A 25,460-nucleotide genomic window follows, 5' to 3' on the forward strand; every position below is an offset into this window, starting at 1 on the left:
CGGGTTGATGTTGTGGGCGGTTTCTGATTGGCAATTTGATGCTTGTAGGCGTGTCTTGTGTTTGACTGTCGGCTGTTTGCTCTTAACTTTTGCATTTGTAAGATACCCTTGCAGCATGGGACGGGACTAATGTGTATATATTTTCGGGATATTTGTATCATTATTCGCTCATCCAAGAAGCTTCTAACGGCTATCTTCGTCGATCAATTTGCAGCCTTTGGCGATAATAGCACCGGGAGACTTCCGTCAACCTTCAACTGGGCGGAGCGGTACACTACATCATGACCTCTGATTCCTCGGCATAACAGCATCAAACAACTCAAAGTCGCTTTGGCGGAGTGGTTAACGCGCGGCCCTGCTATCCCTCAGCATAGGCCGTTTCTTCGGAAGCGTAGGTTCGAATCCTGCAGGCGACGTCTTCTTTTTGCCCTGTTCTCCTCTTCAACTCTTCATCAACTCCACAGTTCATAATGACAACTGGCGTTGGTTGTGGTACGTATCCACAAGGGACGATCTATTTTTGGCTTTCCGGACGACGCAATGATGTCTGGATGTCTCAAAGTCTAGGTTGAGCATATTACAACTATGAGAAACAAATGGGGAGATCGAGTAGTGAATACAGTCTTGTACATGCTCTCAAGGTGTGAGTTACATGACGGTCTGGGAACTTTTGACACTGGCTCATCGCATGGAGAATGGGAATGTGGGGTCTTTCATGAATCGTTTATTCTTTGGGCGATCAAGCTAAGTACGGCAACAGAACCAAGGTATATGACTGCGTTGTAGAACTGGGTAAAAGTTTAGCTGAGAATTATGAATCTGCAAGGAAAAGAAGAGGACGCACTGCTCGACGAGAGACATCTCGCTCTTCGTTCTCAGTCCTGGCTTCGATGAAGAGCCGTCGAAGATTGGGAAAGTTTGCCTGTGACCGGGTTAGAAAGGGTTGACTGAGACAAGAGCAAAACTTCGCCATACCATTTTGAGCAACAACAGATGATATGTTACAAGACAGCGGTTGACTTAGTGAAAAATTGACAAGATAGTTTGGTTGATGTTGCCCTGGGTGTAGTCGTTGATGAGTTGCTACTGAGCCGTCAGCAGCCAATCGTCAATTGACAGGGGAGCTCTTGACCCCACATTGAGTGCAAGACACCCCACCCTCTGTGGCTGGAGCTGCCTGATTTCCTGAAACCAAGAGCTAGAGGCCTTGCCAAGCCACAACTCCAGCCTCGAACAGCGCAGCGGGACAGGGCCAGAACTTGGGAGATGCTGACGAGCACCCTGTCCACTGCATATCGCAATCCACACCTCATTGCCGCCCACGACAAGACATCCTGGCACGCTGCCTGCTTCTCCCTCCTCAACCACCGAGAATCGCGGGCCGCCATCTACGCACTGTCGGCGCATGTTAAGCCTCCACACCTACTGAACGGACAAATCTGTCCTTTGTCACCCCTCGACGATTGACCGCCTCTCGTCGCCTACTATCCCGTACCTTACTCCACGAACGCCCCTCGCCCCTGACGGCACCTGTCCGATCATACAGTCCAGACATGTCGAATGCCGTGAACCGGATACGCGGGGCCCTCGCGCCCCCGCGGAAGGGTGAGACGTTCGAGTTGCGCGCTGGGCTGGTTTCCCAGTATGCTCACGAGCGCAAGGAGGCAATCCAGAAGACCATCATGGCCATGACGCTTGGCAAGGATGTGTCTGCTCTGTTCCCCGATGTCCTCAAGAATATCGCAACATCGGATCTGGACCAGAAGAAGCTGGTGTACTTATACCTGATGTGAGTCTCTTTGGTGTCTTGGGCTACAAACAATGAAGGGGCTTGGACTGATAAGGAGACAGGAACTACGCCAAGTCCCACCCGGACCTGTGCATTCTCGCCGTCAACACATTCGTACAAGACTCCGAAGACCCGAACCCCCTAATCCGAGCCCTCGCTATCCGAACAATGGGCTGCGTTCGCGTTGATAAGATGGTGGACTACATGGAGGAACCGCTGCGCAAGACCCTTAGAGACGAATCGCCCTACGTTCGCAAGACCGCTGCCATTTGCGTTGCCAAGCTTTTCGATTTGAACCCAACCATGTGCATAGAGAACGGATTTCTCGAGACTCTGCAGGAGTTGATTGGAGACCCCAACCCCATGGTGGTAGCCAACTCGGTCCAGGCGCTTTCCGAGATCAGCGAGACAGCCCCTGAAACGAGGGCCCTCATCATCACACCTGCCACCTTGAAAAAGCTTCTCATGGCGTTGAATGAGTGCACGGAATGGGGCAGAGTTACAATTCTGACGACCTTGGCCGATTATCCTGCGTCCGATGTTAAGGAGTCAGAGCACATCTGTGAAAGGGTCACCCCCCAGTTCCAACACGTCAACCCCAGCGTTGTCTTGGCTGCCGTCAAGGTTGTTTTCATCCACATGAGGATGCTCAGTCCAGAGTTGGTCAGACAATATCTCAAGAAAATGGCTCCTCCTTTAGGTTTGTGCTCCGCGGCTGCTCTGTACGTCTTCGTTTACTGACATGAATAACCCTCAGTTACCCTCGTTTCCTCCGCCCCGGAAGTCCAGTATGTTGCCCTGCGAAATATCGACCTTCTTTTACAAGCAAAGCCCGACATTCTCAGCAAGGAATTGAGGGTATTCTTCTGCAAATACAACGACCCCCCCTATGTCAAGCTCCAAAAACTCGAAATCATGGTCAGGATTGCGAACGAGAAGAACTATGAGCAGCTCCTTTCGGAACTGAAGGAATATGCCTTGGAAGTGGACATGGACTTTGTGAAGAGGGCAGTCAAGGCCATTGGTCAGGTCGCCATCAAGATTGAGGCGGCCAGCGAGAAGTGCGTTGCGGCCCTTCAGGACCTGATCTCGACAAAGGTCAATTACGTGGTCCAAGAGGTTATTGTTGTCATCAAGGACATTCTCCGGAAATATCCAGGATACGAGGGTGTCATTCCAACTCTTTGCAAGTACATCGATGAGCTGGATGAGCCAACAGCACGCGGATCCTTGATCTGGATCGTTGGAGAGTATGCGGAAAAGATCAACAATGCGGACGAAATTCTATCAGGATTCGTTGACGTCTTTGAGGAGGAGTTTACACAGACACAGTTGCAGATTCTCACAGCTGTGGTGAAGTTGTTCCTCAAGAAGCCCAGCAACAACCAGGGCCTGGTGCAAAAGGTGCTGCAGGTGGCAACAGGGGATAGCGACAACCCGGATATTCGGGACCGCGCTTATATCTACTGGCGTCTTCTTTCGGGTGATCTCGATGTTGCCAAGGTTTGTTTTGTTTACATCCACCCTACCCCTTTTTAGGATGCGGTTCTAACGAAATTCTAGAACATCATTCTCTCGCAAAAACCAGCAATTACCACGACTGTGACCAGCTTGCCACTAGTTCTTCTCGAGCAGCTCCTCAGCGAGCTTTCGACCCTCGCCTCTGTGTACCACAAGCCACCCGAGTCGTTCGTTGGCAAGGGGCGTTATGGTGCCGAGGCCATCCAGCGCGCTGCCATCCAAGAGCAACGGCAAAACCTGGCAGAGAACCCCATCGCTGCCTCTGTTGCCGCCGCGGCATCCAATGGCACGGCAGGCGGCTCTCAAAACAATATTGAGAACCTTCTTGACATTGACTTTGATGGCGCCGCCCCGGCTGCGGAATCCACTCCGGATCGGGTGGCTAGTCCCATGTCACCCAGTGGTCCTAGTGCGCCTCCGCCCAGCGGTGGTATGGCTGACATCATGGGCTTGTTTGATGCGCCACCGCCCACGACGACTTCGCCGGGTCCTGGGGCTGCGCCTGGTATGGGTGGGGGGATGAATGATCTGATGAGTGGCTTTGCGGGTATGGATCTTAGTGGGAATAGTGCCCCGCCACCACCCGGGCAGCAGTTGGGTCATAAGCCGGTGGAACAGAAGGCTACGAGTGGAAGTGATGATTTGCTGGGGCTGTTTTAAGGGCTTGGAGTTGGGGGGATTGGGAAGCGGGTTTATTGTAGACGTTTGAACGGGTAATATTCTGGGTTGGAGAGTGGTGGAAAATGAATAGATGAGCCAGTTTCTGTGTGAATGTTTTGTGTGGCGTTCGATATGAACATGGTGAAGTGATCACTGATGTATAATTTTGGACAACAGTGCTCTATATTTCGGGCCCTCGTCAGCTCACCCCCTGTGTCTCACAACATTCCCTGGAGCATGCAGGATGTTGACTGGACCCTTGAACCCTGGAATTGGACATCAGGCATCGGGAATCGACTACAACGCCAACCGATTTTCAAGTGGAACGCGGTGTCAAGAGTCGCGACGCTGACTGCAAGCATTCGTTTCGAAGCGCTTGAGCTTTTGGCTCGCGAGCGAGGCTGGCCGCTCGCACGCCCCTTCTCGCTTCTCTTACCCAATTGCTGGCCCAGGGCCGTTCTCTCTCCCTCTAACAATGACGGAAGGGTACAACCCCTACAGCAATGCGCGTTTCATCCCGCGCTAAGAGGACATTGCCTCTTGTCTCCCGTCACTCTATCCTCTGACCAAATCTGCGCGTGACGAATTGCTTCCAGGAAGCCATGCCTCACGCGCACCCTGGCATGGCTATTCTCAGAGCGGTACGCTTAATGGAGCCAAGGCTGTGAGCAGGCGTTGCTGTGAGCAATAGCAGCGCGGGCAGGCGTATTGTTGGTTGTAAGCTGTTGTGGGGGTGTGTTTGATTTGAGGGGATTTGTGAATGGTTAACTTTCGTGTCTGAGGGAAGGGTAGTTGGATTGTGACTTGAACTTGAGCACCAACGATCAAGGGTCACAGGGTGAGGTGTGGTGTAAGAAACGTTGCAAGAGTATGAGAGATCAAGATCGATGCCCTTCCCCGAGCAAATATTTGTCTCGGAGCGGCAAGTTGACCCACGTGATTGAGAGCGAAGGTGTCGTTATGTCGGCCAATCATGCGATGCAGGTTTGTGAGTTGGGGTTGAGTGGAAGGAGCTGAGCTCGCTTTGGCAGCGTCTTGAATCCGCCCCGCCGACAGCCTGGTTGTTGCCTACCTTGCCACTCCAGTACATGATCTTGTCCATTTGGCAATTTTGAATCAACAACTCAGAAGAGAGCAAAAAATCACGGCCAGGAACACGATACCATTTCCCATCATTGTTGCCATGGAGAGTACCCAGTCGACTGAATGGAGAAGCCGTAAACGACCATACTCATCATCGGGGCCAGGCAGTGACGACGCGCCAGATCAGAATGACCAGGGTTTACCTTTGGTTCGACGACGGGTGCTTTCCGGGTCAGACTCGGATAGCTCTGGAGAAAAGGACCGTGTTTATGACAACGACTGTGAGATGCAGGATGTGCCGGCTGAAGGGGAACCTTCAGTCCTGGCAACCTGCCTTGGCATGGTCAGCCCTGGACTTTGACGTGTTCTTGAAGGTTATACTGATTCTTTCTCCTGGCAATAGCTAGTATTAGAGCAACCGCACCTGCATCGTCTAAGTACCGAGCAGAGGGAATTTGGAGTGAGCTTCACGGGCTTCGGCAACACCTACACTATTTATTCAGAGGCGTCAGGCGAGTATTGCGGTCTTCTCGACTCGGAGGCAGCTGAATGTGTGCAGGTCCTCGAAAGAATATCTGGTCTTCAGTTTGAAGCATCTATGAATCGACGTTCCAAGAAACTCAAATTCTTGCTCTTCGGCGATATAGAGGAAGCTCAAGATATTGGGAATACGCTGGCATCTAGCAGCCTTTTCCTACAACACCCGAGCACGGAAGATTACCAAGGGACGAGTTACTTCAATCCTCATTATCTCACCAGACCAGGCCTCACTTTTCAGGAAGCTATTGAGACCTTGAACCAACAAGTTCACCTCAGCAAGCAGCTGACATTGACTGAGAAATCTGAAATTGCTACGGTTTTGGACCAAGCAGCTGGGCCAACAATCTTCTCCGAGGTGCAGGTCAGCAATTGTATCAAGACCGAGTTGAAACCGTGAGCCACCTTGTGACATTTGTCTTCGAATGCTGTGACTAACTGTTTGCCAGCCACCAGAAGAAGGCATTGGCTATGATGGTTGAAAAAGAGGCCGGGAATCTGTCTAACCCACAGTTTCCCTCACTTTGGGCCGCGACCTGCATGCTTGGCACTGAAGGTGTACGAATGTGAGTCGCTGGGTTCGTGGTGGTCTGTTTGACTTGACCTCTGGCTGACCTGTGATTCAGATACCAGGATACGGTCACTACAAGTACGCTGCGGTCCGACCCCCCGGTATGCCTTGGGGGAATTCTGGCTGATGTGAGTTACAACGTCATAAATCTGAATTTGTGCTCTAACAGATGACTTCTCAAGGATATGGGCCTTGGGAAGACTTTGACGACACTCGCTCTCATTGCTGGGTCTATTGCAAGTGACCCTGACCCTGAACGTTCACCACGACCAAAAGCCAACAAGGGCCAGCCCTCAGCACAACCAGGCACTTTGGTGGTTGCACCCCTTTCAAGTAAGTGCGCCCTCACGGGGGTCAGAACTACTTTCTGATACGAACTAGCTTTGTCGAACTGGGAAGAGCAGATAAAAATGTAAGCATGCCTTTCCCGTATTTTCTGGACGGGGCTTACTAACAACTACACCAAAAGGCATCTTCGCCATCGTAGTGTGACATACCAAATGTACCACGGCTCATCGAGATCAAAACACCACTCGAGCCTGCCAACCTACGACATTATTCTGACCACGTATGACACTCTGAAAGCTGATATCCGGTCCAACCGGTCTTCTGGTGTGGAGAAAAGCCCTCTTCATGATCTAGTCTGGAAAAGGATCGTCCTCGATGAGGGTAACTGGCCCACCTCTGGAGTTGCTTGCCACCAAACTTTCAACCACTAACAAGTATAACTACAGCACACGTTATCCGCAACCCAAACTCAAAGGTACACGAGGCTGTGTGTTATCTTCGCGCGAAGCACCGCTGGTGTCTCACAGGTACCCCGATACAAAACCGAGTAGAGGATCTATGTTCGCTCCTAGGATTTCTCAGAGCTCACCCCTACGGAGAGCCTACCAAGTTTCGTACCGCAATCACGGATCTCATGGAGAATCGGGATGTTGAAGGGTATGAGAGACTCAGCCGTTTGTTTCAGGCGGTCTCCCTACGCAGGGTCAAAGACATGGACTCCCTTGATCTCCACCTGCCCAAACGGCACGACGTCGTTCGCCTTGTTGAGCTCGATGAGGAAGAGACCGCCCTCTACAACCTTGTCAAAAAATCCTCAGCCACCACATTCAAGGCAACTGGAACCGGTAGAGGCATCTTGCAAGTCATTCTTAGACTACGCCAAGTATCCAACCACGGGGCGGACCTGCTACCTTCCGAGATCCTAAACCGGCTGAAGACTGCTGACATCTCAGGTCTTCCCCCCTCTATTTTCGATACCAAGAGATGTGAAGTTTGCGGGGACATTGTTGGCCAGGGAATGGAAACACCGGAGCGCTTCTTAGGTTGTGGACATCCAGTCTGTACTGCATGTCTCCCTTTGAATCGACAAGATGATGACAATTGCGACCCTATCTGTCCCATTTGCAATGACTCAGCAATGGGTAAGGTCAAGTCCAAGCCATCTGGAAGAGAACTAGCAAAGTCCTATCGCCCTTCGTCAAAGGTTCGAGCCTTGCTTGTGCAACTCGACCTTGATAAAGCAAATATCACTACAGGCAGTGAGGATGTGCCCAAGAGGTAGGTACCGTTACAACCCCGAGACCTTTTGCGGCAAGTCTGACATTTTCACAGCGTAGTGTTTTCATGCTGGGCCAAGATGCTGGACCTGGTCGAGTTAGCGTTGCAACAAAGGGGCATTGCGTTTGTTAGAATCGATGGGACCAGGTCAGAGCAACAGCGAAGAAAGGCTCTTAAAGACTTCCGTGATACTCCATCATGTACCGTGCTCCTAGCGACGTTGGGAAGTGCAGGTGTTGGGTGAGTTTGACAGTTTCCTGCTTTCCCATCCTCAGAGTTCTAACCACGTGTCTCTTCCAACAGGTTGAACCTCACTGCTGCTAGCCAGGTGCACATTCTCGAGCCACAATGGAATCCAATGGTGGAGAGGCAAGCAGTAGACCGCATTCACAGACTTGGGCAGGCTCGGGAAGTTACTTGCTTCTACTATGTTGTGGATACGAGGGGTTCTGTTGAGCAGTACGTTCGCCGTATTCGCGAATCCAAGAATGTCCTTATCAGCATGTCCATGGATGGAACAGGCAGCCTGGTCGACGAAACTTCCCTTACACCTCTGAAGGTTGGTTGTGACTTTGGCATCAATCTCGACTTTGCTTGCTCTAACAATTCCCCTGATAGGAGTTTATGCAGGAAGTTCTTACGGACAGCTGAAAGGTTGGGAAAAGAAGACCGTGTGTTTCTCACCGAACTTTCATCACCTTGCACATCAAATCGGCGCTCTTAAATACACACCTGACCACAGCTGGCAGCGGTGGCAGCAAGCTGTGGCAGCCAATCATTGAAGAAAGGAGCTGGAACCCCTCACTCCTCGGGCGGCCTCAGCTCGGACTGCTGCCTCGCAGTCACCCTGTGCCAAGAACACAGCACTCTTCCTGCGGACTACTTTCTTGTCCAACTATCATGATGTACAACACAAATCGCCATGGCAACGTCCCAGCCCGACCAGTGGATGTTGGATGCCTTTCAAGCCGCTAGGACCGACTTCGCGCGCAATATCAAGAACCTCGACAAGTTCGATCTCGCTCAGTACACTTCAGCTCAGCAGGTGTACAATGCTGCCGACGCCATTCAACAGAAACAAGGCAAAACACTCAAGCTTCGCGCATTGGCTCGTATCAAGCCCTACCTGGACTGTCTTAGCCAGTACCAAGCTGTTATCGAGGTCTTTGTACAGGTCCAACCAGAGATCTTGGCTTTAATATGGGTAAGCAGATGCTGCAATCTGTATGCGCCCTTTCTTGTGGAAATGCAACTGACCTTGTTAATAGGGACCAATCAAGCTGGTCCTCCAGGTACGAAGGTCTTAGCCACATGATAATCTGACATGATACTCAAAGTGGTTCAGCTCACGAGCCGGCTGGCCAAGGCATTCGACAAGGTGGTGGAGGTTCTCGGTGTTATTGGCGAGAATCTCCCCGAGTTTGATCGTTACGCAAAGCTCTTCGAACAAGACGCACAGGTCAGAAAGATCTTGTGTCTATTCTATCAGGACATTCTAGATGTGCATGTAACACTTCTGAAGTTCTTCGGCGGCAGCGGTAAGCTTCCCAACTCTCTGAATGTCTTGCAAAGATTATCTCTAACAGCGCTCCACAGCCTGGGAACTCCTATTCGAATCCTTCTGGCCCAAGGTCACCGACAAGATTAGTATCATAATGCAGCGAATGACAACCCACAGGGCTCTAATGCTGGAAAAGGTCACAATTGCCAACATTACTCAAGACATCGCCGACAGAGAACGCGCCTATAAGGAGTATGAAAAGCAGCATGAATTTCAAGATCTCCAAAATTACCGCTTGCTGAGAGGCGAGCTCTCGCCCTCCTTATACGATGACGAGCTTCAGCAGTTTGCCGGCAGTGGCCCAGCGAAATCAGGCACGTGGTTGTTCGAGAATGGGGATTTCAAAAAGTGGGCCGATGTCAACAACAAAACCCGGCTTTGCCTTTGGCTTCAGGGCATACCTGGTGCTGGTAAACTAGACCTTTCTTGGATGCTTTGTTTGGAAAAAGCTAATAATCAACGCCCAGGGAAAACTGTATTGACTGCCAAGACAATCCGGTATCTCCAAAGCCAAGGGCAGACACTCCTGTTTGCGTTCTTGTCATACCGTGATGAGCGCAAATCGAAACCCGTCAAGATCTTTCAGAGCTTAGTCTTTCAACTTCTTGAGGAACAATCGATGTTGCACCCATTGTTACATGACATTTACCTCACCAACTACCGAAAGCTTATCTCGAATCCAGACTTCGTGGGTGATTTGCTAGGCAAGCTTTTGCAAACGTCGGGCCCAACGATCATTGTCATTGATGGCGTTGACGAAGCCGCCGAATCAGATAAATCATACCTCGTGCGGTCTCTTCTTCGAGTTACGAAGTCTGGGCCGAATGTCAAGCTTTTTGTTAGCAGTCGGATGGATTCAGCGATCAGCAAAGAGTTGATGCGCAGTAGCACAGAGCTTCACGTCGAGGATCACAACGAAGGCGATATTCATGAGTTAATAGACATGGAAAGGGACGATCTCTTGTCAAAATTCCGGAAATGGGATGCTGACGAGGCAACTTGTGACCGAGTTGGCCGAGCCTTTCAACTATTGAAAGAGAAAAGCGATGGGATGATACTATATGCGAAGCTGATGGCAAGACTGCTACAAGGTCTGGACAATGAAGATGATATCAGACGGGAACTTGATACCTTGCCGGAGGGTCTTGGGCAAGCGTAAGGGCACCTCAAATCTTCAATCCTTTTTACCCCTTTTCATATCACACCCGCAGCTAACTGCGTACAGATACGGCCGAGTTATCGAGCGAATTGAATCAAACCCAGTGCCCAAGGACAAAGCTGCTGCAAGGAAAATTCTGGAATGGATTGGCTCGGCTACACGCCCACTCCGCTACGAGGAGGTCATCCAGGCTTTGGTGATCGAGTCCGGATCATCAGGATTTACGAAAGGGCGTAAAGCGTTTCGGGATATTGTAGAGACCTGCGGGCCGATCATCGAGGTGGTTGGGGACTATGTCAGTTTTGTCCACTTCACTGCTAAGGAGTGAGTTCTGCACCAACGATGCCGAGGCTTGCTGAGACCTAACAGGAGCCATCCACTTCTTCCAGGTATCTTTTCAACGGCGACGGAAAATTTCTTGACAAGGAGGAGTCGAATCTTCATATTTCCCTAGCTTGTCTGACCTATTTGGCCTTCCAACCTTTGGACCGCATCATGCAACATGGAGACTCGGCTGCCATATGCGACGAAACCTCAAAGGTCCTGTCTGGCGACTTTGTCTTGCTCGACTATGCTGCTTCGGAATGGCTAAGCCATGTCGGCGCTTGTGCTCAGTCCCGCCACGATGAACAGCTCGTCCAGGCAATACGACGGCTTTATGAGAAGCGAGGGAAGCCAGATGTACATGACTCCACTCAAGTCTCCAGGATATTCAAACACAAGTACCGAGCACTTCGAAGAGACCCAGAGCTTGTCAAACGCCTCGGGCAGTCCGAGACTTTTTTGAACAGGTCGAAACTTGACCTCATCGAAGCCGACGGTGGTAAGTCAAAGGAGTAAACGCATGGGGTTGCGGTCCATGTTCTAACCTCTTGATAGGATGTTCATGGTATGGCATGGATCCAACCTACATTTCCCAAGGCATCATGCGGTTTCGGGATCTCCTCGAAAGCTCTCTTTGTACCACCTCACCATGCAACATTTCTTGCAATTGTACAAAGATCAAAAGACTGTACGGGCATGCTCTATTTAGGTGCCCCCGAATATCTTGTCCCCGATACATTGACGGATTCGAAACTGATTCCGCACGTTCCGAGCACCACAAGACACATGAACGCCCATACAAGTGCTCTCATTCCGATTGTTTGTTCTCCCAACTGGGATTCCGGACCGCAAACGACCTTGCCCGCCATGCGGACGTCACCCACAACCACGTTGTCAACGATGCTGTGCCTTGGAAAAACTTCACAGCCCACCACCTCAGTGAAAGTAACATTGTGGCCATCATGGAAGATACTATCAGTCTGAACCAAGTCGGGATCATGACACGCATTCTATCCAAGGAATCGGGTTTCCTACGCGTCTGCTGTTCCAGGAATTCCAAGGAAGGTGTTCACTGCGATGAATATACCAGGGGACACCATAATGAGTTTCAAGAGCCCTTTGTGATGGATGATGCACTGAGGATATCAGCAAGAGCAGGAACTACAGAAATGATGGAATGCGTCATTGCGGCTGCCAAACTTGCTAAACACAAGGTTTATTCCAAGGTCGATCTTTTGGCACATGCTATCAGATCAGGGAACAATGATGCCTTGGGCGTTATTCTTCAACACTATCCTGCCTTTGGCGAAGCCTCGGAAGAAGTGGAGATCCGTGAAGCTGGCTCGGATTCTGAGTATGACATCGAAAAGTGGATTTGTTTCACCACTGTGTCACTCTTTGAGTTGGCCTTTGCCCACGCCAACGGCCGAGCTATGAAAGCCCTAGTAAGGGCTGGAGCCCGTCCCGATGTTCGTCGAGAGACGTTCATTGATGTGTTCAAGACAAGAGGCCACATGGAACTAATGTCCGCAGACAATCCTAAGACACGAGACACGCTAGGGAGGATGAAAGTTTTAAAGCTCCCAAGTCTGGTGCTGCAATATGGGCTACAGGTCGCTATTCAGCGATCCTCAGCCCATTACGCCGAGTTTTGCGTCGATATGGGTGCCAACGTCAACGGGAAATGGCTCAATATTGGCGAGAAGAAAAGACGCGAACGTCCGACGATGCTATTTCTCGCGATCAAGAGCGGATGTGGGCCCATCTTCAAGTTACTGCTGGAGCACGGGGCTCTTCTACAGGGGGATGAAGTGGAGGATGTCGAATCTGGGGAGATTGCTGGGATGAAGAAGATTGAAAAGTACTTTTCTATGTCTTGGAAGGAAATGATGTCGACGTTTTCGAAGAGTGTGTGATTATACTTGGCCCGTTGAGTAATTCCCGTAAGCAGGAGGTGGCAGGAGTCATTGGGGGATTGATTCAGATCATGATGAGCCGATCAGTGTACTTGATCTCTCATACTCAGTTGAAGTCAAATGCACAAATTGCTGTGTTATGACAGCCACCCTGGTTGCCTAGCCACTTCCCGCGATCGATCTGACGATGTTTATCGTAATATAACATAGAGTAACGACGATTACCATTTTCGACAACACGACCAAAGGAAGAGAGGCTATCTAGCTCTGGTCATGTACCCACCAATCTCATCGTCGAACACCTTTGTGGCAAAGTAGCAACCGCAAAGTCACTAATGTCGTATGTATGTCCCTTTCACAAAGAAGGAATACACTATGCTGATCCATGACATGAACACTAGATCAGCTGCCTCCACACGTAGTGGAAGCATCATAACAACACCATCAAGACTCTCACCCTGGAGATTAACCCGTAGATGTATTGGTCATTCGCAATCTCGTGGACGGCCTCAAAAGCCTATCTATAGCTTGTCATAAGCTGCCCTAACATCTCGCTCGGGCGTGTGGCAGGACACTCTCGCCACCACGAGACTCCAACCAAACAGGGACACTGATCTCAACGTCCTCGAACACAAGTCCATTGATAACTACACGGGCCATACCTACCGGATCGTCAGTTCCCCTTCTAGCTACGCTTATATCTGCAACAATCGTTATTCACCCAACAAATTGCAGACCGGAATATCGAGTTCATTTCATACCTTGCTTTGCCGCGAACACGCGATACTTGTATCGTTTTGGCTTGTTGGACATGGCGCGAGCAGGCGATGTTGATGGTGCGCATCCCTGGTGTAGGTCCACGAGCAAGCGCTGCTGATGCTGAGAGCAGCGTCGTTTGTGGCCGTGCCTTTTATCTTAAGCTAGGATGAAGATAGAGATCAGAAACCTAGGTATATGGATAGTGGACAGGTTGGAAAAAAGACTCCAGAGCTGTGAAAACCTAAACTATTATTACAAGTACATCATACACCACCCAAGGCCTGTTCTATTATCTCCAAGCCCCACTACCATCAGCGAGCTGTCATCTTCTTGATTCCCTCCTCCATCAGCTCAACAGGTTCCTGATCAAACCCCGGATCCCTCTCGATGAAGATCATCCCGGTACCGCATCTTCTCCTCCCCATCCAGAGGCACAGCATCAGGCCTAGGTCTATTCCCCCCGGCCAGACTTGAATCGCCTTTCTGAGCTCTACCTTCTTGACAGGGGCAGCGTGGGCGAGTAACAGAGCCTTTCCCGTCCTTTTTGACCACAATCTTGAGGAGGCGGCCTTGGGGGGTTTGTCTAAGGGGAAGGGTGGTCGGCACGCTGGCGATGCTGTCTGCTTCGTTCAGAGCGGCCAGGGATTGCGAGAGATGGACGGGGCGAACCTGGCAGGAGTGGGTGGTTGCGAGAGCGAGCTCGTTGGAGGGCTCATCCTCCAGGCATGGAGGGCGAAACAAGTATGAGGTCATGTCCAGTGCTTGAAAGCCCGGTGTAACCATGATCGGCGGTGGGTATCGACCAAGGGGAACTAGGTGAACCCTTGGGCCGGCAGTTGGCATGAAAACACCAGAGTGGGTGAACTGGCCAACCTGTCATGACTGCATCCAGGCTCTGTGTGAAATAGCGAGATTGTGGACCATACGCCAGGCTGCTGGGTTACGACAGTAGTACTTGTTAGAGGCGATGATTGCTCCGCCGTGTGCGCGCGGTCCCCGTCGCATGAAGTGGACTACCTCCCCGACGGCCCTGGTCGAGGAGTACATCAAGGCATGAGCCTTGTAGAGCATTGGAAGGTTGTGTGTGCCGGAGATGGGTGAAGAGTCTGAGGAGTAGTCTTCCCTCTCGACGTATATATCTTGGGCGCTGCGAAGATAGGCTCGCGAGATCGTCTCGAGGGAATACAACAAACGCTGTGCGCGTGGCCAGCGGTGATACTCTGGCCATCTATCCTTCCAGTAAAAGGTGGGAATGACTGACGAAAGCGTGTAGTTTTGTCCCTTCGTGATCTTAGTCTCAAAGCTACTTTGTCCCATGATAACGTTCCGAACGAAGCTCATATCATCTGCAAGTGTAATCGAATTGACGGGGCCTGGAGCAGACCCCCAACCTTGCACAAGACGGAACAAGCTGGCCTCGTCGGGGGTAAAGAAATCCAGCGATTGTTTCACAATCGCTCGAATTTTCTTTCCCAGAACAGGAACACTGGCATATCGGTTGTCGCGAAGGGCGGCCGCGCGAGCCTCGTGGTTGACCTTGAGAGAGGGCAGCAGTTAACCTCAAGAAGAGTGAAGGATTCATTTTCGGGCTCATCGAACTTGATAAATGGTCTGATGAACAGATGATGATGGCTTCCGTGCTCTTTCTGCTTGACGCCGTCGATGGCCCAGACGAGCTTCCACACCACCGCAGCATTGTCCTCGTAGGTCTCCATAAAATGGTCCCAGATCTGGTCTGGAACTTCAGTCGGGAATGATGAGAAAAGGTGAAAAGTGACTTCGGTACTTTCCTCCAGCCCGCGTGTACTGCGGTCAAGCAGGCTTGCCAACATTCTCAACGCCATTTCGGGCGGGTGGGTTATTGCGGATGTGCAGAGGTAGGGTGTCCGGAGATTCTTGAATAGCCGGGCTCAGACAAGATTCTTTATAATCTCTCAGGAACTCAGACGAGAGAAATTCGCAATGGTCTATCGGCAGAGGTAGATGATGACACGGTGACCGGGTAAAGAGAGAAGGCTGGGGGTGAGCGTTGTGGTCTGGTGAGGAAAAGGGCTGGCAGCCTGGTGAAGAAAAGAGCTAGCGGTCCACTGAACCGCCCCACAGGGAGCAAGTGATTAAGAGGGACGGGACAGAGCACCACCCCCGGCCAGGTACTGTGACCGCTATTATACCATTCCCCAGTCCCCACAAGGTTGGCGCCTGTAGGTCTCGAGCCTACTCTGGGTTCAACCTCACAGTACCTACCTATCGTCCTGTCAGAAGTTCCGTTCCGATTTGCAGGTCACTCCAACGACTACGAGATAAAACCAGGCCCCTACCTATCAAAGCAAGTGGAGTCCTGACAACAAAAGGACTCCCGTTGGAAAATGGTGTTTTCAACCTGGTGCCATGGTGACGCAGTCGAGGCACGAAAGCATTAGCAATGACACCTTTTCAGATCGTCATTCATTTTTGATAGAGTCAAGAGAGAACGCTGCCATTTCTCAAGTTAAGGTCAATGGCCGCAACGTCAAAAGATATATTGGGATGGTACAAATACCACGATGTCCGACAACATTAGCTTCCTATGTACCAAGTACCCACGGAAAAACATGAACCCAGACGCTTTGTGGACGATCATGTATGCAAGAGTGACGGCTGGGGATGACTTTCAGATCCATCTTGAGTTTCGTATCATTTGCTGTCATTGATAGGGTAAGGCAAATATCACCCACCACTGCCACGATTAGTACGGCGTGTCCACTGAGATGACTAAAGCTGTAAGATGACTCAATTTCTCTTTTTTCCGAATATCTCTAACTAGATCGCTTTCGTGCACCAATTATCGGAACAGCCACATTCACCCATCCCTCACTCCAGTCAATTTGATGGGGAGATAGGTCCCTGTGTAGATTGAGAGTTAGGAGGGAGGATTGATAGGCTTGATAATCCCGATACGAGGTGGTGGCTTCCCACGTGGGTATGAGCCCGATCCGACTGATTGAATCCGTTCCCCTATCCTTCTGACACTTTATTTCCCAGTCGATATCAATCATTAGCTTACAGGGCCTCTTCCATTCCGGCCTAGCCGCATCAGTAAGCCTGCCCTGTCGTGTGTACTGGAGATGTCGCCCCAGTGGTGGAGTTTTCTGCCGGGAAATACGGCAAAGGCAAATTTGGTCCACAAACCACATTACTCTCCGGAAGAACCCCCTCCACAAAGTACTGTCTAACAATGTCATTGACACAATTAGAAGGAACCGCCAACGAGCAATGACCATACCCCTGAACCTCTACCAGCCTTGACCCAACAAAAGCATCATTTGCGGAACGCGCCGAAATAAGCGGACAAACAGGGTCATACGTCGTCGACAGAATCAACAACGGATGAGCTGTTCTGACTCCTCGCTCAGGAATAAAGTCAATTGTCTTGCGAACTGCCCATGACCGTCTGTTGAAGTAGCCAGGCCACTCTTGACTCCCGAAAATTGTGTTGTTGCTCGCCTCGAGAATGGCGGGAATCAGCTCCTCTGGAGTCGCAGGTGACAGTGCAGGTCCGGAGACACCGTCGTTGTACCGGATATAGTCATTGGCGTCTCCTTCATCGTAGTCATTGTATGATTCTGCGGTTGACGGCAGCATGTAGTGAAGGAAAAAGGCAGTCGCGTTTCCAGTTTGTACAAGCGGAGTCAGGGCCGCGGCCAGGGGAGCCCAGCGCAAGGGGCTGTACAAAGCGTTGAAGACGGCGTTGTTCCACACGTCTGAGAAGCCGACAAGACCGCTAACAGTGTTATTAACGTAGACGGGGGCTGGCTCCTCCCTCAGGGCCCAAATAGTCGAGATCAGCTTCTCGATTAGCTCTTCTTTTGTTTCTGCCAGCTGAGCCAGTGGACAGGTCTGATTGCCTGCCTTGATGCACTCATCCACGAAGCCTTCAAACACCTTATCCGTGTCGTCATTGGATTCTCTGTCGGACCAGTTTGTAAACCAGTCAAACTCATTGGCCACGCCATCGATGATGACCCTTCTTACCCGTTCTGGATACATCGTGGCGTAGGTTTGACCCAGTATGGTGCCGTAGCTGAAGCCCCAGTAGTACAAGTTCTCCTGCCCGACAGCATCCAAAATGCTATTCATATCTGCTGCGGTTTGAGGTGTGTTAATGTACTCTCCGTGTTCGCCCATGGTTTGTTTGCAAGCCTGGCTGTAGATGATACTTGAAGCCCACCAATTGCCACTGGACTCGGTCAGGCTGTAGGGGTCTGTTCCAGTCCAAGAGTTCCGTGAAGCCTGCGTTTTGTTGCCAGGGGTCGGATAGCACTTGACATATGGTGTAGATGCGTTGACACCCCGTGGATCAAAGCTGAGCAAGTTGAAGTTCTCGCCCACGACTTGGCTGATATCCACACCCCAACGGTACATTAAACTCATACCGCTGCCTCCTGGCCCGCCGGGGTTGAGAAGGATGTTGATGTTGCCGTTGGCTGTGGCATTTTTGCCTCTTAGTCGAATAAGGGAGATGTTGAAATGCTTCTCGTTGTTGAAGCCATTATTGCTTGCGTTGAACTGATCCATGGGAACCAGCAGATTTCTGCATTCGAGTTGGTGGTCCCCATCTAAAGTAGGACTGACGGGGCATGGTGTCCAGGCCAGGCTTTCTCCATGGTACTTTTGCCCTTCGGTATGTTCATCAGATGTGGAATTGTGGGCAAATCCCACCGCCGCCAGACAACTGATCAAAAGGGCTAGTGCTCGCATTGTTGGGAATCTCGAGATTGTTCTGTAGGCCGTCAACTAGAATTTGTGTTCGCCTGATCGATGTCCACCCAGGAGCTGGGCCTCCTGGCAAAGCGCCATCCTTGATTTAACATGGTATTGATCTGAAAGACTTCAATGGGTCTTCCCCCACTGACTGACAAAGCGTTCATCTGTTGGTTGTTGCTGATGATATCAACATCGTAGCGAATCGACCGCATTGGGAATCCAGCTCGAAACCCTCCACCTGGACGGACAAAGTGCTCCAGTTCAACCATCGTGATGTGGGGTCTTAGCATTCCACGCTGGGAGGATTCGAAGCCTTACGCCTCTTAGCGAGGTGGGTGTCTGCAGTAGCGAATCCGGATGCGGAGTATGTCGTCTGTTTTTCCAACCCCAACCATCACGAAGTTTGTTAAACAAAGACCACACAGGCCCAATCAAGGCGTTGTCCGTTTCTCGGTCCGATGTCGTCGGGTTATTCTCATGCCGACTATCCGAAGTGCAATGGACTAAGCCTGAAAGTAAACAATTAGATGATGTTGGGCCAGAGGAAGCCCGTGGGGTGACACAGTGTCGAAGTTGAGACCAACAACATATGAATATTGCAAAGATGATGCAATTTATCATCGAGCAGAAACTTGCAGATCTGGGACATGATATCCGATGCTACAGAGCACTGTGTAACCAGGGCTTATGAATCTTTGCTGACGTGATGGCCATGGGGACCATGAGGGGCAGGGTGCCAATGGAAGTCGGGTAGGTGTCGACTGCGGGGCACCTTGCTCCAAGTGAGACATCTCCATGCCAGAGATTTGAGGACATCGGATCAGCGTGAAGATACTCTACCACAACCACCCATTGTTACACGACCTTGGAGGTTGGTTACGCAAGCTCCCAACAGTCTGCGATCCGCCGTTACACAAGCTTACGTCCACTGACCTGGTCTCTGGAACTGGCACAAAACACCGCCGGGAACAGCATCGATAGGTCCTTCGGATCCAATAGTATCTCCAACTTTGCAGCCGGGCTGCTGGTTGAATCCTTCCCTGCAGCAATGCAACCCAACGGGTCGGTCTGCCGAGGATCCCTTCACAGTCTCGGGCCTTGATCCAGCGGGACGGACAACCCCATAGCGAGCATAAGAGGCGACGCTCATACCCATCATGATGGATACCCGCATGCTGAGAGGCGAGCGAGACCCTGGCAGCTATCACCTCCCAAAATGCGCCTTTTCCGAGCTCTGGTTGTCGGCGTCCTGTTGGTCTCCGCGTCAGCGAAAAAGGATGAACCCAACTTTCCATTCGAGACCAAGCAATTGTCCAAGCGAGAGACGACAAAGCACCCGAATATCGCCTTTGGAGATCCCTCCTCGGTGCCCCTCAACCACGACCGACCGACATGCAAGATCGGACCCCAAGATGCGGCTTGGCCTACCCTGAACGAATGGTCAAAATTGAATACAACGCTCGGTGGCAGGCTCCTGAAGCCATCTCCAGCACCCATTGTCTGTTATCCAGGGCCAAATTACAATGCGGCTGCTTGTGAGTTCCTCGTCGGCGGCACGACCAGGCGCACCAGATTCTGGCTTGACGATCCCCTCAGTGTGCTCAGCCCCTGGACTCAGGGGAATACATGTCTGTTATCTGCCAACGTCAGTGGTCCTCTGAGAAGCTGCACACAGGGAGGATTTCCGGAGTATGTGGTCAATGCCACGTCCGTGAGGGATGTGCAGATAGCTGTCAACTTTGCTCGGAACAGTAATATCAGGTTGATCATCAAGTAAGCCATCACAACGAAACAGCGCAAAAAAAGAAAGCAAACTAACGGCTCCTCCAGGAACACGGGCCATGACTTCTTGGGTCGTTCAAACGGCTACGGATCACTAAGCGTGTGGACACATCACCTAAAGGGCATCGAATACCTCCAAAGCTACAAGGCCAGTCAATACAAGGGCTCAGCAGTCAGGCTCGGTGCTGGAACCGAGACCTGGGAGGCAAACAATGCCATGATCGCGCAGAACTTCACCATCGCCGTGCCCAAGCTTCCCACCGAGACGGTTGGCATCGCTGGCGGCTGGTTCCAAGGAGGTGGCCACTCCAATCTGGCTTCTCTCTGGGGCCTTGGAGCCGATCAAGTCCTGAGTATCAACCTTGTCACTGCCGATGGCAGATTCACGACGGCAAACAAGGACACTAACAAAGACCTCTTCTTTGCCCTGCGTGGCGGAGGTGGAGGCACCTACGGCGTCGTCACCTCGATCGTTGTCAAGGCCTCCAAGGGACTGATCACCCTCGGCACCGCTACCTACGGCTTCACTACAGGTCCAATTGCCCCCACGACGTTACAGAACCCAACCGCCAATATCACCAATACCCAAGACTTTTGGAAAGGGGTAGAGATCTACCTGGCCTTTGCGAAAAAGGTCGTCGACGCCGGCGGCTTCGGCCACGGAGACGTCACCTACCACGGCAACACAAGTTTCTCCTTTGTGGGAATATTCCTTATGCCCGGGTTCTCCGCAAGCAAGACTCAGGAGTTCGTTAACCCCCTGTTCCAGTCGTTTCGTGATGAAGCCGGCATCAACATCACCACTCCTGTCGCCACGGTGGTCACCTATGCTGAACCTGGGAATGGGACAAACACCGCGCCGGGAAGCGGTACTTTCTCTTCACGCCTTCTTCCCCGAAATAACTGGGCCAACTCAACCAGTATATCTCAGACTTCCAGCGCAATCAAAAGAGCAGTGGAAAAGGGCTTCAACATCCGCACCCGAGCCTACGGTCCAAAGCTCGATCTGGTGACAGGACCCTACGCAGCGAGTGGTGTGAGCCCCCACATGAGAAGTATGGTCATCCACCTGACGGTCTTCTCTCTGCTCGACGTGTCATCGCTCTGGGTGTTGGAGTCCACACCCGGTGAAGCAGCGAGCAAGTTCAAGGCAGAGCTGGCTAGGCTGGAGGATGCAACTGATGAGATTCGATGTGTGACTCCCGGGAGCGGGGCGTATTACAATGAAGCTGGGAGGTTGGAGCCAGACTGGCAGGAGAGTTTCTTTGGGGGGGAGAATTATGGGCGGTTGTTGAGGGTGAAGAGGGAGAGGGATCCTTGGGGGTTGTTTTGGGTTCATAAGGGGGTTGGGAGTGAGGGGTGGAGGGTGGAGACGGGGGATGGGTTGACGACGAATAATGGGCCGTTGTGTAGGGTTTGATCTGGGGTTGGAGGTGGGCACTGTCAAGGAGGTGGGAGGGTGTTTGGACTTGATGGGGGATGAATATTTTGAGAAGAGGTGGATGCCGGGGAGGCATGGGCTTGGAAACTGGATGCAGAGTTAAGCGCTGTGGTTCCTACAAGACGTTAGGTTATCTGTACGCGAGGAATAGAGGCAATTGATATGTGTCGTTTCCATTTACAGAACGGGCTGAATCTTAGATGAAGAAGCTGTCTCCTGCTTGATGCATGCGTCTTGAGCCTGACGCTATCAGCATGCCGAGATGTAGGACGCCGATATTCTGACCGGTCGCCGACGTTGAAAAGACAGCAATGATGCTTGCTTTCTTTTCGCCGAGACCATAATCGCTCAACCAAGGGAACGCAACCTCAAGCCATTCTCTTACCGAACGCCACCGGAAAGCCCGATCAAACCATATTCCCATCATCGACTATCCAAAGCGGAAACCTGAAGCGATTTTCAGGCCCGCGGTCCCGCCGTTGCCTTACCACGAAAGGGAAAAAAAACGGGGGAATGATACTGCAGCTAGAGCCTCCAGCTGAGTTCTTGTTAGGTTGTCTTCTGGCAGGGTTTGCCAAGTCTGCGGCTGGGGTGTGGTGTAGCGAGTCTTGGTCGGTGATACGTCGATCTGTAGGCTACGGTTACATTTAGGGGGTTTGTTGAGCTGTCAATTCGTTCGCTTCCACAGAGTCAAAATCTGGGGTTGGGCACTAGACTGCTAGGGGCAAGTTCGGAACCAGATGATACGGGTCGGAGTTCCTGGATCGTTGTTACATGGTTGTTGCTATTTCTGAGTTTCGTGCACGGTGAGGTGTTTGCTTGTGTCTTGGGTCTCGGTTGGGATCTTGGTTGTAAAGAGAGCGGTGGTTGTGGCTTCAACAGGCAGGCGAGGGAAGTATGACTTCGACAGGCGAAAGGGGAAAAACAGATGCAGAGGCTAAGGGGTCGGTCAAGGTCTGAGGGCGAGCGAAAGGGTCAGAGAGATCTATAAAAGATGTCTCCCCGCCCTTGATGACAGCGAGAGTCTCTCAGCTTCTCATCATCCACCAGACATCTACTTTCAAACCCTCTCAACTTTGTCCTACTCCTTTCAAAATTCAACATGCAGTTCCAGTACCTCCTCACCATCCTCGGCGCGACACTCGCCATGGCTGCCCCTCCCAAGGGAATCGGACTCGTCGATACCCTTCAGCCTGTTGACAAGGAAGGCGGCTGTGTCCCGGCCTCTTGCACATCGTTTGGTTGCTGCTCTGGCAATTGCGGATACTGGTGTGTAAGTATTGACCTGGATGACTTCTTGAAGTTTGGTCTCGGATGACTGACGGGTCGAATCACAGCGCGCGTGCGGCATTGATTACAGCTGCTAGGTTGGGGTTGTTGCGAAACTTCTTAAGGGCTTTGGAGGGCATGCGAAGGGGGTGGTTGTGTTGTGGCGGTTGGTGGTGTTTTGGGGAGGTTGACTGCTGGAACGAAGGAATTACAAGGGCTGCTGGTGGGCGTCTAGACCTCCAGAGCTTCCGTTGGACTTGAGCGCAGATGTTTAAATCCAATAAAGTCTCATTATACTAGGATGCCTGGTGAGGGTTATCTACGTGGTTCATCGTGAGCCTGGTGCTAGCCTGGTATCCGTTACTGGCTACAACGCCCCAGCGGGTTTACTCTCCGATATTCTTCTCCAGGCATCCGCAGCATCAATTGAGTCGCGACATTGCATCTTTATTCTCAGGCCCCCACCGACCCCCCAATCTTTCTGTACTTTTAGGCTGACATAACTCACGATTTTGAGACTGAATCTCGAATCACTTGTCGAACTGGGCGCAGAGATTCATGCCGCAGGACCAATATGGAAGACTTGGCGAGGGCTATGCAAGCCACAATCCGGGGGGTGTTTTCATGATCCCATTCGACAGCTTCCCCGCGCAAGTAAGGCTCTGCCCTGCTCAGCGTGGTGTCTGAGGGGACAAATTGTTCAGCCGTTTATTTCCCCGCGATCGTCCATAGCAGGAGACCAACTGAGTCCGCAACCTGTCTTCCTCGATCCAAGATCACAACCAACTGGCCTTTGAGGACTGATGAAAACATGGTCGATCTTTTACTGTTCACATTCCTTCTGATCAGGGCGGCTGTCGCGGCAAGTTGCGCGGATGGAAACACAATTCAATTCCGCGTTGGGAACTGTACAATCCGGTCGCCAAACGAGCCAGAGGTGCAGTCTTGGGGAGCCGAAGTTGCTCTTAACAATGAGAGAACGATATGGTATGTCACGACGGACCCCCCTTGCATTTGAGACATGCATGGGGAACATGCACCCGGGGATGATCTTCCCCTCTTTGGTCTTCGCTAACATAGCAAAAGCATGGTTCCTTCAACGGTGCTCAACGATACCTTCTTAACGACAACCAGTCTTTGCCAGTCGTCCGAGCAACTCAAAGTCCACCAAGTCGACATGACCCCAGCGCAGTGTGCCTCGAGAAGGGGAGGACCAGTTTCTGCCGACAAGTTCAAGGGAGTGCCACTCAGCAATCTGGTGCAGAATCCAGGATGGACCTTACTGAACAACACTATTGAGGGTGCCGTCGAGGTGAGCATGCAGCTGTCAAGACAGGCCATCACAACAACTGTCGGATTGATCACCAAAGGCCAAAACTCGGCAGCATCTCATCTAGGGCTTGCAACAGACTCATCCATCTTGAAGGTACTAAAGGGTCAAGGTTTGATCGTCGCAAGATCGTTTGGATTGAACGTTGGATCGCAAAGTGTTCAGTCGCCGCGAGGTGGAAGTCTTGTGCTCGGAGGCTACGACCAAGGAAGTGTTGCCAATCCATTCCTTCACGAATTTCCGATTCCGCAAAACGACAGACTCCAGGATCGGCATTGCCCCCTGCAGGTCGAACTAACTGGACTGACGCTTGAGATAAAGATGGCAAATGCGAGTGAAACAGAAAGCAGGGACATCTTCAGCAAATCAACCGGAATAACAGTCTGTGTTGAGCCGTAAGTATTAGTCCTCTCTTCAAGCAACAAAACGGTTAGCTAACGCGTCAAACACAGATACGACAATTTGTTCCGCTTGCCCTCAGAAACCCTCTCCGCTTTGCTCGGCTATGTGAACCAAACCACTGAACAACGCACCCACTTGGTACCAGTTACTGAGTATGCAGACGAGTTGGTGAATCTCGAGCCTGGTTTGGTCTATCGGAGATCATCTGGAGAGTTCAACGCGGCGCTACGGTTCACCATCAATGACAAGATGACAGTGGAGGTGCCATTTCACGAGCTTCAGAGACCATTGAGGGGCCTTGATAGCAACGGGGCTGCCGTTTTGAACACATCCTATAACGAACTGCAAATCTTTGGTGATCCAGCTCCTGGAAATGCGCCAGTCCTGGGGAAAGCTTTTCTTTCACAGGTGGGTCTCATCGTCCTTTTTTTATGACAGGGTTCTCCCTACTCACTCATGTTAGGTGTATCTTTTCGTCGATTACGATGCTGGAAAGTTCTATATGGCACCTCTGAACAGCGAAGCGGGTGCGGTGCTGCCGGTTGCGACAGGAACTTGTCCCTCAGGGGGGCTGACAGCCACCGAAAAAGGCCTTATCGCTTTGGGGGCCGTCTTGGGTGCTCTGGTTCTTGCTATTCTCGCATGGGCTATCTATAGATGGCGCCGAAGACGCAACCCACGCATCAACGGCACAGAGGCTCAAGCTATGGACCATGCTCCAGGTAATGCGACATCTGGCGCACAAAATCGATCAGTTGTGGGAACTGGTCAGTTTTCAAGTCGGAACAGGTCCCGAGAGATGCAAGACACACTGTCACAGAACTCGGCCGCGGGTGCGGATAGTGGTTTTGCCATTGGACATGCACCTTTCGGACATCTTTCACGGCAATCTGTGGAAACTGGACGGAGTTATGAGAGTCCACCACATAGGCCAACTCATACCGGGATAGTATAAGTGAAAACATAAGGTGAGATCAGGGAAGGCCATTTGCTTGCTACTTGACAGCTGGCGAATGAATCTGTGTACCTCTGAGACGATAACTTTAG

At 51.4% G+C, this 25,460-nt stretch overlaps 8 protein-coding genes across 8 annotated transcripts, besides 1 other annotated feature; 7 read left to right on the plus strand and 1 right to left on the minus strand.

Annotated features, from left to right (window-relative positions):
• The first annotated feature begins 324 nt into the window (after positions 1-324).
• Positions 325-416, plus strand: a tRNA (tRNA-Ser).
• A 1,137-nt stretch (positions 417-1,553) lies between these two features.
• On the plus strand, positions 1,554-3,970 carry PODANS_5_660 (uncharacterized protein; the record flags this gene model as incomplete). Its single annotated transcript, XM_001904238.1, has 4 exons — positions 1,554-1,789; positions 1,852-2,489; positions 2,547-3,301; positions 3,353-3,970. 4 exons carry the CDS (start codon positions 1,554-1,556, stop codon positions 3,968-3,970), a joined length of 2,247 nt encoding a protein of 748 aa, XP_001904273.1.
• Positions 3,971-5,153: 1,183 nt separating this feature from the next.
• Positions 5,154-5,990, plus strand: PODANS_5_655 (uncharacterized protein; the record flags this gene model as incomplete). Its single annotated transcript, XM_001904239.1, has 2 exons — positions 5,154-5,396; positions 5,457-5,990. The coding sequence occupies 2 exons, from the start codon at positions 5,154-5,156 to the stop codon at positions 5,988-5,990; spliced, it is 777 nt and encodes a 258-aa protein (XP_001904274.1).
• Positions 5,991-7,083: 1,093 nt separating this feature from the next.
• Positions 7,084-7,731, plus strand: PODANS_5_650 (uncharacterized protein; the record flags this gene model as incomplete). The annotated part of the gene is made up of 1 exon (XM_001904240.1): positions 7,084-7,731. One exon carries the CDS (start codon positions 7,084-7,086, stop codon positions 7,729-7,731), a length of 648 nt encoding a protein of 215 aa, XP_001904275.1.
• Positions 7,732-9,382: 1,651 nt separating this feature from the next.
• Positions 9,383-10,447, plus strand: PODANS_5_640 (uncharacterized protein; the record flags this gene model as incomplete). Its single annotated transcript, XM_001904241.1, has 1 exon — positions 9,383-10,447. The coding sequence occupies one exon, from the start codon at positions 9,383-9,385 to the stop codon at positions 10,445-10,447; it is 1,065 nt and encodes a 354-aa protein (XP_001904276.1).
• An 896-nt stretch (positions 10,448-11,343) lies between these two features.
• On the plus strand, positions 11,344-12,687 carry PODANS_5_630 (uncharacterized protein; the record flags this gene model as incomplete). The annotated part of the gene is made up of 1 exon (XM_001904242.1): positions 11,344-12,687. One exon carries the CDS (start codon positions 11,344-11,346, stop codon positions 12,685-12,687), a length of 1,344 nt encoding a protein of 447 aa, XP_001904277.1.
• A 3,831-nt stretch (positions 12,688-16,518) lies between these two features.
• PODANS_5_620 (uncharacterized protein) lies at positions 16,519-18,183 on the minus strand (the record flags this gene model as incomplete). Its single annotated transcript, XM_001904243.1, has 1 exon — positions 16,519-18,183. The coding sequence occupies one exon, from the start codon at positions 18,181-18,183 to the stop codon at positions 16,519-16,521; it is 1,665 nt and encodes a 554-aa protein (XP_001904278.1).
• A 1,222-nt stretch (positions 18,184-19,405) lies between these two features.
• Positions 19,406-21,391, plus strand: PODANS_5_610 (uncharacterized protein; the record flags this gene model as incomplete). Its single annotated transcript, XM_001904244.1, has 2 exons — positions 19,406-19,962; positions 20,020-21,391. 2 exons carry the CDS (start codon positions 19,406-19,408, stop codon positions 21,389-21,391), a joined length of 1,929 nt encoding a protein of 642 aa, XP_001904279.1.
• Positions 21,392-23,768: 2,377 nt separating this feature from the next.
• PODANS_5_605 (uncharacterized protein) lies at positions 23,769-24,848 on the plus strand (the record flags this gene model as incomplete). Its single annotated transcript, XM_001904245.1, has 2 exons — positions 23,769-24,406; positions 24,464-24,848. 2 exons carry the CDS (start codon positions 23,769-23,771, stop codon positions 24,846-24,848), a joined length of 1,023 nt encoding a protein of 340 aa, XP_001904280.1.
• Positions 24,849-25,460: the final 612 nt, after the last annotated feature.

Source organism: Podospora anserina, chromosome 5 (genome assembly GCF_000226545.1).
Source record: "Podospora anserina S mat+ genomic DNA chromosome 5, supercontig 1".
Taxonomy (NCBI): domain Eukaryota; kingdom Fungi; phylum Ascomycota; class Sordariomycetes; order Sordariales; family Podosporaceae; genus Podospora; species Podospora anserina.